General features: G+C 39.5%; 1 protein-coding gene across 1 annotated transcript; it reads right to left on the bottom strand.

Annotated features, from left to right (window-relative positions):
* Positions 1-121: 121 nt before the first annotated feature.
* Positions 122-6,226, bottom strand: LOC131309543 (uncharacterized). Its single transcript, XM_058336159.1, has 3 exons — positions 5,507-6,226; positions 5,066-5,461; positions 122-387 (listed from the first exon to the last, which is right to left on the bottom strand). Exons 1-3 carry the CDS (start codon positions 5,967-5,969, stop codon positions 122-124), a joined length of 1,125 nt encoding a protein of 374 aa, XP_058192142.1. The 5' UTR covers positions 5,970-6,226.
* Between the last annotated feature and the right edge of the window lie 7,409 nt (positions 6,227-13,635).

The raw sequence follows: 13,635 nt of genomic DNA on the forward strand, positions 1-13,635 counted from the left end.
TGCAGAAATTGGAGTCCTGTTCATGATCACTTAAATCACCATCACAATAGTAATTGCTATCAGTACAATACTATATCGGCTAATAAATATAACTACAGTTAATACAACACTAGAAAAACAACTAGGTCCAGGGATACACTCTCTCAATGCCATCTCCTATGAATACTATTACATTCACATCTGTTGCATCAAACACAGTAACAAGAACAAAATCCAACGGTTCTAGATTCAGAGCATTGAAGAAAAGTGCTAAACTTGGACGATCAACCCAGTTATTTATCCTAGGGACAGCCCACCATTTGTTTCGCATGTGCAGAAAGATCTCGTTAACACCAACATCATGAAAAAAATCACGAAAATGCTTCCCAAACACCAGCTCAAGATAATCTGCTTCGTTCTCCAATATAATGTGGAATAATAACCCAAGCGTAGGGTTTAACACTTCGATTGAAGCATAATAAACCGAAAATCCGGGATCGTACCCAAGGGAATAATTATATGGCTTTGTCAGATTTGTAGATGCAAGTAAGGGTTTTCGGCTTTTAGACAGCCAACTTTGTTTTACTTTAAACGGTGGAAATAAAAGGGCTAAATTAAAAACGAATTAACTAGAGAAAAGATAGGCTAGGTCTAGGAATTATCAACACTCAAGACTCAAGCTAAATCACATTCTTTACCCAATTACACAATTTAAGATACTTGATTATAGTTCTCAAATCGGAAGATAAAATGATTTGAGAACCAAGCTAGCTCTAGAATTCATTTGGCAAATACCTCGAGCGACAGAGCTCTAAGCATCATATGTGGTGGGTAGGCGAAGCTCCCACCTACACATGATCAAAGAGGTTAACACCTCGGTGATTTGACAAACAAACCCAAACCCCACATCAATTTTCAAATCAAAGTTTAAAGCTTTATTGGGTGCAAAATGCAATTTTCGCCCAAGCCATGAGGTGCTAATCACCCCATGACCTAACCTTTAAAACTACTCACCCATATCTAGAGAGATAAGAGTAAGTGAAAAACTACTAAGCATAATTGAAAAGCAACACTAGAAGAAAATTAAAGATTAAGATAGATCGGGAGAAAATTAACAACTTTAATTAAAGAGACAATGTCAAAAACTAACAACTAAAGACAGAAATTGAAATATTTAAAACTGAAAACGAAGAACACTCAAGAACAATTTGAATTGCAAAGAAATCTAATCTAGATCTAGAAAATTGTACTATTGAATCTATCTACTTGTTTTTACAAAACAATGACATAAGCTTTTATACTCCGGAGATCCGCGCCTGGAATATTCCCAAAATGCTCAGAAATTCGCTCTTAAGTAGCTCGGCATCGATGGCAACGGCCTTAGAGTGCTCTACTATGGGGCTCAGCATCGATGGACTGTAAGACTTGACATCGATGCCGAACTGGTTAGGGGACTGGACCACTAAGGGTCTCGGCATCGATGGAACTTTTGCCTTGACATCGATGCCGAGCTGGTTAGCTCGATGCTTGGCCGTCATCCTTTGCCTTGCTGCCTGCCTCTTGCTCGGGCAAATTTGGTTCTGCTCGGGCAAATCTGCTTTCTGCCTTGGGCAAATCAGCTTCTGCCTTGGCCATCCAGCTTCTGCCTTGGCCATTTCTGGTTCTGCTCAGGCAATGACATGCCTTACGCCTTGAAAACTCCCATGTTTGGCGATTTACCTATAAAACAGAACTAGAACACTCTACAAGCAAACAACGTTAATCAACAACTAATTATTAATTAAATTAAACTAAAACTAAACACTAGCGCACCCTACATTACATTCTCGGGTGCTTATCTCAACCCCCAACTTAAGGTTTGCTAGTCCCTAGCGAACGAAATGCAAAAACTTAGAAAAATAAAATAATAAAAAAAAAAAAATAACTACCCGAATTCTTAACACACGTTATCGTCCCCGGCAACGGCGCCAAAAATGCTTGACCGATTTCCTAGACCTAAAATAATGGGTTGCCCCAAGCGTAGGGCGCAGACCGACGTAGCATAATATCCGGTAAGTCCGGAGTCGAATCCACAGAGACGGTGATGTGTGCTGACTAAAAATTCGGGTTTAACTAATTTAAATGGGCTCTTAGGTAGCCACCCTTTGTCGTTTTGATTGAGATTAAATTAAAACCTAGAAATTGATTGTACTTTTCAAATAATTAAAAGAAAGGTACTGTCGTAGGATTCATAGCACTCGTAACCAGTCCGGATTAACCTGCTCCATTCGGTGTTCTTATAAACGTTCGATCTGAGATTGAAAAAGATACCCCGTAAGATGCGAGACTCTATGGTTGCCGTTTACCCATGCGCAGCGGAGAATGGGTTTTGGACCCCCATTCCCCCGTTTTCATGGGCTCCGACAATGCCCAGATTCGTCCGCGGGAAGTATTTTTTCAATCTTAAATCATTTTTACATTGTTTGAAAACAGGAGCAGTATCCGAACTGATCACGGCGTGCTAATCACCCCGCGACCCTACCTAAATAACTACTCACTCATCATTAAACAATAAACAAAAGAAACCCTAGTTTGAAACATGTTTTTATTATGCGAGATAGTAAATAAATAAAAGTTCTAAATTAAACATGAATCAACGAACAACTTTTATAAATAACGGAATTTAAAACTAGTTACTGAATTGCGAGTAATTGAACAAAACATAAAAACTTGGAAGGAAACATACTGTAAGCAATATGTAGAACAAAGAACGGTAGCAGCAGCCTTTTTTCTTCTTTTCCACGCAGCACCTTGTGCGCAGCTTTTTCTCTTTTTTCCCAGGACTGGCCGAACTCATCAGTAGGGTAACAAAGTTGGTTTTATAGGGATTGAAGGGAATAATTACATAGTAGCCCTTGGACTTTACATAATAAAACATTAGTCATTCAACTTCGAAGAACTTTGCATCTTGATCCAAAACTTCTATAAAATCTTCTTTTTACCCAAATTATTGGAAACCGAGCTCGAGCAATCTATAAACATTAAAACACAGAATAAAAATCAGTTAACAAAAATAAAGGACTAATAAATATAGATTGGAGGGCCAAAATATTTATATTTTGGCACTTATCACACCCCCCAACTTACATTTTGCTAGTCCTCGAGCAAATAAAATAAATAAATAAATAAAACAACTGACTAACAGATAAATCTTTTAAACCCCCGGGTGGCCCCGGTAGGACGAGTGAAGTCTTGTGAGGATTTTCAGCAATGGTTACCCACAAAACACCGTGAATCCTGTCCACATAGAACCCAAAAACTGCAATGCAACTCATTGATACGCCAATGCCAAGAATATAGCATATGCAAAAAAATAGTTCTAGAGGCTATCAAAACATAGAAATAAATCATGGCACTCAAACTTAGCGTGTGTGAGCAAAGACCTTAACCACAAGTGAACAACAACTAAGTACTCTCTCCGGACCGAGTCTCGACTTCAATTCTCACCGTGTTATGCACTCAACAAAAGAAAACACTCGAAACATGATGCATTTAATAAACTCTCAATGTGTGCGGGCGAAAGTTATACAATAGAGAATCAAAGTACCTCGCACACTTTAGACACGAAGGGAAAGCTTTTTAAGGTAGACACATGATCTCATGAAAGGAATGTCAAGCATTAAAGACTATCTATCCATCGAACCACAACTCATTGCCCCTAAGATCAAATAGGACTTTTATTCGGTTATATCGGTAGGCAAGGAAAAGTGCTTCAAATGTTAGGATAAATTATAGGCAAGTGTCCGAAATTAGGCCAAGATAACATAGGCAAGTATAACAATGTTCGTCCTCTTTCAACCCTTTTCAACTCCGCCATATCCCTCATATTCTTCACCCTTCACACAATTCCAAGATGAAACAACTTATTTCATTCTTGTAACAAGTATATTGGTGTCTTCCCCTTATCTTTTTTTTTTTATTTTTTTTTATTTTATTCAAGTTTCAATCTCTTTTTTTTTTTTTTTTTTTTTGCATGGGGAAGAATACCGCAACTCGAGTACAACATTCTTGAAACACTTATCATATTCTCTTCAAAAATTAACTTTCACATGATTAGCTCGCCATTCTCAAGACACAATTTGGTTGGTGAAGGTTAACAAGAAAAAGGCTCATGCAAAAGGCACAATGTGGCTTGCAATGGATAAAGTGTTTAAGAAAAAGAAACGAACCGGCTCAAAGCACAAAAATGGCCTACTATCATCTCCTAGGGGCAATACAACCATATAACTTTCCATTCCCAAAAGAAGACATAATAGGCATGCATTAAGTCCCAATACTTGACGACAAAGATAATGAGATCGACAACGATTAAGCTTCTTTCTCTTTCTTTCTTTTTTATGACAAACGAAGAGTTTATGTGACATCGCTCCAAAGAAAGATAAGGCACTAAAGCTCACATGGGCAACAGTCTTCACTAATCTAGCCATTGAAAGCACTAAAGTCACAATTCACAAGCAGTCAAGGTCCAAGAAATGTGCAGTGCAAAGATGCTAAGAGTGTATGCCAGGATAAATTTCTATCGCCAAGCTAGCAAAAAGAACTACCATGCAACATAAATATTCAAGAAATGCCCACAGATTCTCAATACAAGCAACCAACAAGTAAACTTTGCAATTTCCAAGTCCCAAGTAGAAAGGATCCAACAAGTTTTTTTTTTTTTTTTTCAAAATTATTTTATTAACAAAATAAAGAACAAAGTGATCCCTCCCCCCAACTTGAACTATTCAATGTCCGCATTGAAGGCATGAAAAATAAAGATAAGATAGAAACGTAAAAGAGAGGAGAGATATCACCTCGAAAAGGAGAGGCTAAGCAGAGAAAATTATAGAAAGAGGGAGACCCCCCAACTTGGATCTAACAACCTGCAAAATGTGAGCCTCCAACACAGCAGGAAAAATAACTAAAATAAATAAACAATGGAAAAAATAAAATAAAAGATAAAAAATCATCCACTTTCTTCACGCGAAAGACACGAGTACTACTTTTCTCCCCATTTCTCAAGCAAGAAATGGGTGGCTATTCCAGACCCAAAAAAAAAATTATGTACAAGCAGCCAAACGCGGGTACCGAATATTTATCATGCCAATGAAAGCTAAGACAATGAACATAACGCTCCATTCTACACTTTTTATCAAGAATTGAACCCGACCATGCCATAAGATAAGATACTTCGAGTAGCACATTTGCCGAATTCGTTTTAGACATTTAAATTCCAACAAATGTATAGCCCAAACTAGATCAATTTTCAAAGCGTTGACAAAGTCCAGAAGATATGGATGATAAACTAAATTAAATTCATCAACACCAAGAAAATCAATCAGCTCCACATTTAAAAACTCTTGCGAAAGTGTAGATTCAGTAGCAGGAGTGGCACAATCTAGAGCTGAGAGTACTTGATTATTCAGTGCAACTATTGGCAATGACTCCTCAAAAGGCATATAACCTGGTGCAACTATAGGCAATGACTCCTCCTCAAAAGGCATATAACCTGGTGCAACTATAGGCAATGACTCCTCAAAAGGCATATCGCCTTCATTAATGACAAGTAACTCTATTTCCTTTTTTTCTCTCGCATCAAAATTCTTAGGAAGTGGCTCTTTTTCCCTCGCATCAGAATTAATATCCTCAGAAAGTGACTCTATTTCCTCTCTTTCTCTGGCATCAAAATTGGTATCCTCAGAACTTTTGGTCAACTCACTAAATTGGAGCTTTTGGGTTAATTCATCTAAAAAATCCCAAGCGTCTTCAGGGGTTTTATCCAGAAATTCGTCAGTGGACCTAAAATCCACCTCGCATGACTTAAGGTTTAAACCACGGCAAAAGATAACCAGAAGACTGCCAAGCTCACAATTAAACGACCAAGAGAATACAACAAATTTAAATCGCTCCCAACACTCTGACAAAGACTCATCATCATGTTGAGAGAAATCTGATAGTTCTTGTAAAAGCATGTGAGTCTCATATGAGGGATTGAAATGATTGAAAAATTGTATTACAATCTCACCCCATGTCAATCTTGGACTCAAACAATTAAACCAATCTAGAGCACTATCATGCAAAGATGCTGGGAATACATGTAAAAGAGCCACTTCATCACTAGCAAAAGCTTCCTCAAGTTTATGAACATGCGAAAAATGATTTTCTGATGCAAAACCATAAAATATAGGAAGCGACACTGAACAATCAAATTGTTTTGCATAACCTCCATACCTCCTCGCAAAATGGGCCATTTTTTTTTTTTTTTTGCTTTTCATCGATAAAAAAATAATAATAATAATAATAATAAAAAAAATAACTACCCGAATTCTTAACACACGTTATCGTCCCCGGCAACGGCGCCAAAAATGCTTGACCGATTTCCTAGACCTAAAATAATGGGTTGCCCCAAGCGTAGGGCGCAGACCGATGTAGCATAATATCCGGTAAGTCCGGAGTCGAATCCACAAAGACGGTGATGTGTGTTGACTAAAAATTCGGGTTTAACTAATTTAAATGGGCTCTTAGGTAGCCACCCTTTGTCGTTTTGATTGAGATTAAATTAAAACCTAGAAATTGATTGTACTTTTCAAATAATTAAAAGAAAGGTACGGTCGTAGGATTCATAGCACTCGTAACCAGTCCGGATTAACCTGCTCCATTCGGTGTTCTTATAAACGTTCGATCTGAGATTGAAAAAGATACCCCGTAAGATGCGAGACTCTATGGTTGCCGTTTACCCATGCGCAGCGGAGAATGGGTTTTGGACCCCCATTCCCCCGTTTTCATGGGCTCCGAAAATGCCCAGATTTGTCCGCGGGAAGTATTTTTTCAATCTTAAATCATTTTTTACATTGTTTGAAAACAGGAGCAGTATCCGAACTGATCACGGCGTGCTAATCACCCCGCGACCCTACCTAATTAACTACTCACTCATCATTAAACAATAAACAAAAGAAACCCTAGTTTGAAACATGTTTTTATTATGCGAGATAGTAAATAAATAAAAGTTCTAAATTAAACATGAATCAACGAACAACTTTTATAAATAACGGAATTTAAAACTAGTTACTGAATTGCGAGTAATTGAACAAAACATAAAAACTTGGAAGGAAAAATACTGTAAGCAATATGTAGAACAAAGAACGGTAGCAGCAGCCTTTTTTCTTCTTTTCCACGCAGCACCTTGTGCGCAGCTTTTTCTCTTTTTTCCCAGGACTGGCTGAACTCATCAGTAGGGTAACAAAGTTGGTTTTATAGGGATTGAAGGGAATAATTACATAGTAGCCCTTGGACTTTACATAATAAAACATTAGTCATTCAACTTCGAAGAACTTTGCATCTTGATCCAAAACTTCTATAAAATCTTCTTTTTACCCAAATTATTGGAAACCGAGCTCGAGCAATCTATAAACATTAAAACACAGAATAAAAATCAGTTAACAAAAATAAAGGACTAATAAATATAGATTGGAGGGCCAAAATATGTATATTTTGGCACTTATCAGCACCCTACATTACATTCTCGGGTGCTTATCTCACCCCCCAACTTAAGGTTTGCTAGTCCCTAGCGAACGAAATGCAAAAACTTAGAAAATTAGCAACTATGCAATCCTTCCGAATTCACAACTTAGAACTTGCTCAATTCTGTAACCTAGCAAGAATTCAACAATCCAGCTTTTTATTTCATTTCTTACAACTCACATTTTCAGCATTCAATTAAACAGGCTAAGTATCAAGCAAGTTAAAGAGCAAGTCAAAATGGTCTGTGTCCTCGAACAATGGGAGGATACGGGACACAGAACCTGCGAATTCAGACTAAACCATATCCACCGAAGATGTGCTTAACAACAGGCATTAGCGAACAAGAAATACTATGCCTCAAACAATAAAGCACTTTATTCAACAGAATTAACAACTAACAGATGAAAGTTGGATAACAAAAAGAAAGCATGCCCTTAACTAGTTATGCAATTATCAGACAGTCAATCAAAAAGGAATCCATACGCATAAAAGATCAACGAAGGTCTTTTTCAGCTTGTAATGACCTTGGTTACAAAGAACAGGTTAGCAAAAATGGGCAACGGTCTATTACTAGCTTGGTTAACTACCCGAGTGACCACCGCCAACATAAGAAATGAACCAAGTCAAGGCCAAACCGGCCAAACCAATAAACCAACTAGTAACTAACAATGTGCAAAGCTATACTACGAAATGAAAATGCAACGAAACGAAATAAAAAGATAGGATAGTTGGCATGTCAACCAACCAAGACCCTGACCAAGTAAGGGGAATTTCTAGAGCCACCGACTCTCTATCAGATCATCACCATGTCACCACCTCAGCTAGTCATCCTCTCAATCCACCAACTCCTCACTCTCATACCCTGCAAAGTCATCACTCACTTCTCCCTCATCAACCGGCTCGGGGACATACTTCACCCCATGCTACTGCTCCAGAATCGATGTCTGCCAGGCTATCTCTCTCCTCTGTGCTTCCTGTTCCCTCATCATCTTTCTTCTTTCATTCTTCTCCTTTCTTTGAGAGTTAATTATTGACACCCCTTGACAGAACAGTTTCTTGAGCCAAGACCCCTGTTTCTCTTTCCTTGATGGCATCGAAGTCAAATAATCCCCCTTTCTTGCCTGTTTACCCTTAGCAGTATGAATCTGAGATGAGCTCTTCACATCAAATGTGTCATCTATAGGCCCCGGAGAGAGTTCTTCCAATTGCTCATAAGCTGCCCCCCTAACTCCTTTCTCCTTACACAAGCTAGTAATCATACAAAGGAATGGCATATTGGCAGTAATCAGAGTATTGGCCCTAAAATCACGCAGCTGAGTAAAGATGAACATAGCCCAATCAACTATCAAATCATTAGCTGTAAATGCAAACAGAATTTCTCTGCTTTTCCTGATTGGTCTACTCTCTGAACCTCGGGGATAAAGATTATAATGTATCACTTTGTTCAGGAATCTAAAGCTGCCTTTGAAATTTCCAGGCACATGGGGCAATGAAGCCAAAGCGGGGTCATAATACAAAGTCTCATTTACTACTTGCAAATCAATCAACTCATCCTTTCTAGGGTAATTCACAGATTCAGGAGGAGGCCTTTGAATTTTCAGATATGCAGCAATATCATTAGGAGTAATCATAATATCTATTCCCCCTACTTTCGAAAAAATTCCAACAGCCAGGTCACTTTCCCAATCACCCTCAGGAATAATCATGAACTTATAAAACTCAATAGCAGCATTCTTATTATAACCCAATAACGGCTCAGTCCAGAAATTCAAACCTTTTCTCATGATGTACCGAAGCCCCGTGTGATCATCGGCCAATGCCGTAGCATCCACTTGCCTCTCATTTTTGAACTTTCTGCCCATAAAACTATCCTCCCAAACCCTCCTCTTATCCACTGCAATCTGACCCGGAGTCCGCCTCCTCCGCTTACTCCTAGATCCAGAAGCCTCCGCGGGCTGATTTTCTTCTTCACTTTCAGCCATGAAATCATCCTCCTCCTCGATTTCTGATTGAGAAGGAGGAGCACGGTGCGCGGTTTGCTTGATTCTCGGCATTGTAGGCAAAAAGGGATTTTTTGAATTTTGGTTTGGGTATTTTCGGATTTATGCTAGGGTTTATGGGATTTTTAAGTTTTTGAGTGGAATGGGTGATTGTAGGGTCAAAATATGGTGGAGGGAGTGTATATGAGTGAAAAGATAGGAAGAAACAAGGATTGTTATGGAAAAATAGTATAAATTTCGGATTTGAAAGGGGAAAATTTGGGTTTACCTTGTTTTTGCTTGGAAACCCAAAATTGGTGGAAGAAACTTGTGTATTGTTGAAGGAGATGGAAGATTGGGAAGTTTTCTGTGGAAAAGTGGGTGATTTGGTGGTTAGGCTAGGGTTTTGGTGGGGTTTTTGGAGGAAGGGGAGTGGGGCAGTCGGGTTTCAGAAGGTAGGATGGATTTCTTTTCGTTTCTGACGAGATCAGCACTGTTCTGTTGCTCAAAGTCCAACCGGCATCGATGTAAAGTATTGCAGTCCATCGATGCCGATCCCTTTAACGGCCTGGTGAGGTAGGCTGCTCGGCAGCGATGTCACTTCTTTTCCTCCATCGATGCCGAGCCTGTTAACCGCTTGCTTAGATCTAGCCGGCATCGATGTAAAGTGTTGAATCCCATCGATGCCGAAGCCCTTAATCCAAAAAGTTTTTCTTTGCTTCAATTTGGTCCCCAGAACTTCCAACAACTGATTCAACAGCCCCAAAAAGACCTTTGCATATTGAAAACAACACCAACAACCCTCCAAACAACCGGTCACTTAGGCTAAGCAAAGAATGGGAGAATAACAGGATGCAAAATAGGATTAGGTGACACATATGTGGTATGATCATGCAAAGGATGCCTTGTATCCTTTCCTAAGTGCGCTTTGGATTCCAAAATGATTGAAAATCGACATTTAAACACAATTAGACATGGACATGCGATTATTCTCCTAACTACAAGCATTTTTATTGAAAGATGGGGATATGGGTCAAAACTTGCTCAAAAACTTAACTCAACACCTAAAACTGTTCAATTTTCAACTAAGCATGCAAATTAAAAAGCACAAAATTCTTAGGATTGCTACGAATTCTTGCTAACCAACAACGATTGAGCATGCAACAAGTCATGAACAAAACTAAAAACTATGACAAAAGGAAGGATTGCAAGTAAAAACCTTTTATTTATTTTTAAAAATTTTCAATTTTCTCATGTTTTTTATTTTTGAAATTTCTCTTATTTTTGAAATTTTCAAAATTTTCACAAAATCAAACAAATCAACCAAATAGCACATAAGCTAACCCCTCCCCTCAACTTAAACGATGTTATGCCCTCATAGCATTAGGAACAAGAGCGAAGAAAGGAAAAGTGCGCGAATGTACCGTCCAAGGGGAATGTCAACCCCTAAATACCTCGACCAAGTTGGAGGATTTTATGTCAATGTTTTGCTCCAGCCAGATTAGATGCTTCTAGGGTTTACTCCCTCGGTTCTACCAACTCGGAACCACAGCTAGTCACACAGGGCCATATCCAAAGCTTTATCAGATTAACAACCACGGCGCTTAGCCGTACCCATACTTAGGGCTCCTGAACGCCTCACTCACTCCGGCTTTAGACCCAATCCACCAAGGCTGGTGTGGTAGCACATAAACCCTGCAAGACTTAGAGAACGACCTTCCACAAAACACATGACATTAGAACCACCGGCCCGTGTTATCCGGCTTCCAAACAAACACAAACTAAAAGACAAAACATAAAGACAATGCAAAGAACAAATGAAAACATGCAAAACATAATGAAATGCACCACCCGATCCTCACGCGATCACACAAATCATACTTTTCTTCCCATTCCCTACCGGTGGGGTAAAAAATGGGTGGCTATACTAGACCGTTGAACACGTGTTATGCTAGCGCCCGTAATAAAATCTATCACTTGACCTCGCCAAACAATGAAGTCCAGCGTCCCCTAGGATCAAAACAAAGTAAGATGCAATATAACCTAGCGTGCACTCTAGGCAATATCAAACCTCGCTCACAGACCTAAGTTGCCTCCGATTAGGGGCAATCGCGGAGAGCATGGATCATTAACGATAAACTATTACCAAGAAGAACTAATGAAAGCCCTTTTTACACTAACACATTGGTGAAATCTTTTGCATGTGATGTATCTCCAAGATTTTATTTGATGCAAATACAGAACAAAACAAAACAAAACAAAACACTACAAGACAAAGCATGCATAACTAAACTGAAAGAGAAACAAAGCAAGAAAGAAAGAACAAATATGCACATTATATACAAATTTAATATCAGAACTCGAAGCGTCAAAGTCACAGCTAGACTCCGCCAAACAATGAAGTCCAGCGTCCCCTAAGATCGTAACCAGGCAAGCAACAAGATAGAGCCAAGTGCGCAAGCACGGGAGTATCAAGGCCTAACCTAAGGATCTATACCGCCTCTGTTAGGGCTAATCTGGGAAATGTGAGTGGTTTACTGTGAATTACTCCTATCAGAAAAGCTAATTAAAGCCCTATGTCACTGATATTAAATGATTTGCCCTTCGAACCAGAGCTGGGCACACGATCCTTCTTTTAGTAGTGGCGTGCGAAGCTACATATACCCAAGTCAATGGAGGGTACCCCCTACCCGGGGGCCGGGTCCGACAAACAGTTAAGTTCAGCGGTTACGCTTTCGCTCCCCGTGCAATTTTAAGTATCAAACTAATCAACCGTGTAAACTGGATCGATTAACTCCTCATCCGGTTCTCCAAACTCAAAAGTACCAATAAACGGTTTAAGCTTTTGGCCATTAACTTTAAAGATTTACCATTTAACGGATTCACAACATCAACAGCACCATGAGGATAAACATGTTCAACAATATAAGGGCCAGTCCAACGAGAACGTAATTTACCGGGAAACAAATGAAGCTTAGAGTTGTATAGGAGTACCCTTTGTCCAACTTCAAACTCTTTTCGGTGAATTCGCTTGTCGTGAAAAGCCTTGACTTTTGCTTTGTAAATGGCGGTGTTGTCATAAGCATCTCTCCGAATTTCTTCAAGCTCATTGAGTTGGAGCTTTCTGTGTGCTCCGGCGGTCGGTAAACGATAATTAAGTGTCTTGATTGCCCAATATGCTTTGTGCTCGAGCTCTACCGGAAGATGGCATGCTTTTCCAAAAACCAAATGCTACGGCGAAGCTCCCAAAATGGTCTTGTATGCTGTGCGATAAGCCCAAAGTGCATCGGTCAAACGAAGACTCCAATCTATTCGGTTCGGATTCACCGTCTTTTCCAAAATGTGCTTGATTTCCCTATTTGCCAACTCAGCTTGTCCATTCGTCTGAGGATGATAAGCAGTGGAGACCTTGTGAGTGATACCGTACTTCTTCATTAATGCCCCAAAAACACGATTGCAAAAATGAGTTCCTTGGTCGCTTATGATTGCTCTCGGCATCCCAAAACGTGAAAGAATGTTGTCCTTGAGAAACTCCACCACTACCTTGGCATCATTGGTCCGTGTTGCGATGGCTTCTACCCATTTTGAAACATAATCAAACCGCCAATAAGATGTACAGGTTTCCGAAAGAAACGGGAAAAGGTCCCATGAAGTCTATGCCCCAGCAGTCAAAGATCTCAACCACCATAATGTTAGTCAATGGCATTTCGTCCCTCCGAGACACACTCCCAAGCTTTTGACAATGTTCACAAGCTACACAAAAGTGATGAGCATTCTTATGCAAGGTTGGCCAATAGAATCCACATTGTAGCACCTTGGCAAAAGTTTTCTTAGAAGAGAAATGGCCTCCGCCAGCTTCTGAGTGACAAAACTCAAGAATTCTTCGTTGATCTGAATCTGGAACACAACGGCGCACTATTTGATCTTGGCAATACTTGAAAAGATAAGGGTCATTATAAAAGAACATTCGTACTTCATGAAGGAACCGACGACATTCTTGAGGAGACCAATGTGGCGGTAGGAGTCCCGTATCCAAATAATTCACTATATCTGCAAACCATGGGGTACTCGAAACAGCAAACAATTGTTCATCCGGAAACGTGTCCACAATAGGTAAGCTTGGAGTAGGATCCTCGAA

This window comes from Rhododendron vialii, chromosome 12a, assembly GCF_030253575.1.
Source record: "Rhododendron vialii isolate Sample 1 chromosome 12a, ASM3025357v1".
Classification (NCBI taxonomy): Eukaryota; Viridiplantae; Streptophyta; class Magnoliopsida; order Ericales; family Ericaceae; genus Rhododendron; species Rhododendron vialii.

Bases quoted from the DNA above. Each gene is read 5' to 3' on its own strand.
- LOC131309543 (XM_058336159.1), bottom strand. From the start codon at position 5,969: ATGCTTTTACAAGAACTATCAGATTTCTCTCAACATGATGATGAGTCT. The intron at 5,462-5,506 runs GTTATATGCCTT...TAGTTGCACCAG, and splicing joins ATTGCCTATAGTTGCACCAG to GTTATATGCCTTTTGAGGAG. The intron at 388-5,065 runs GTACATAATTTT...AGAACGAAGCAG, and splicing joins GTACCCGCGTTTGGCTGCTT to ATTATCTTGAGCTGGTGTTT.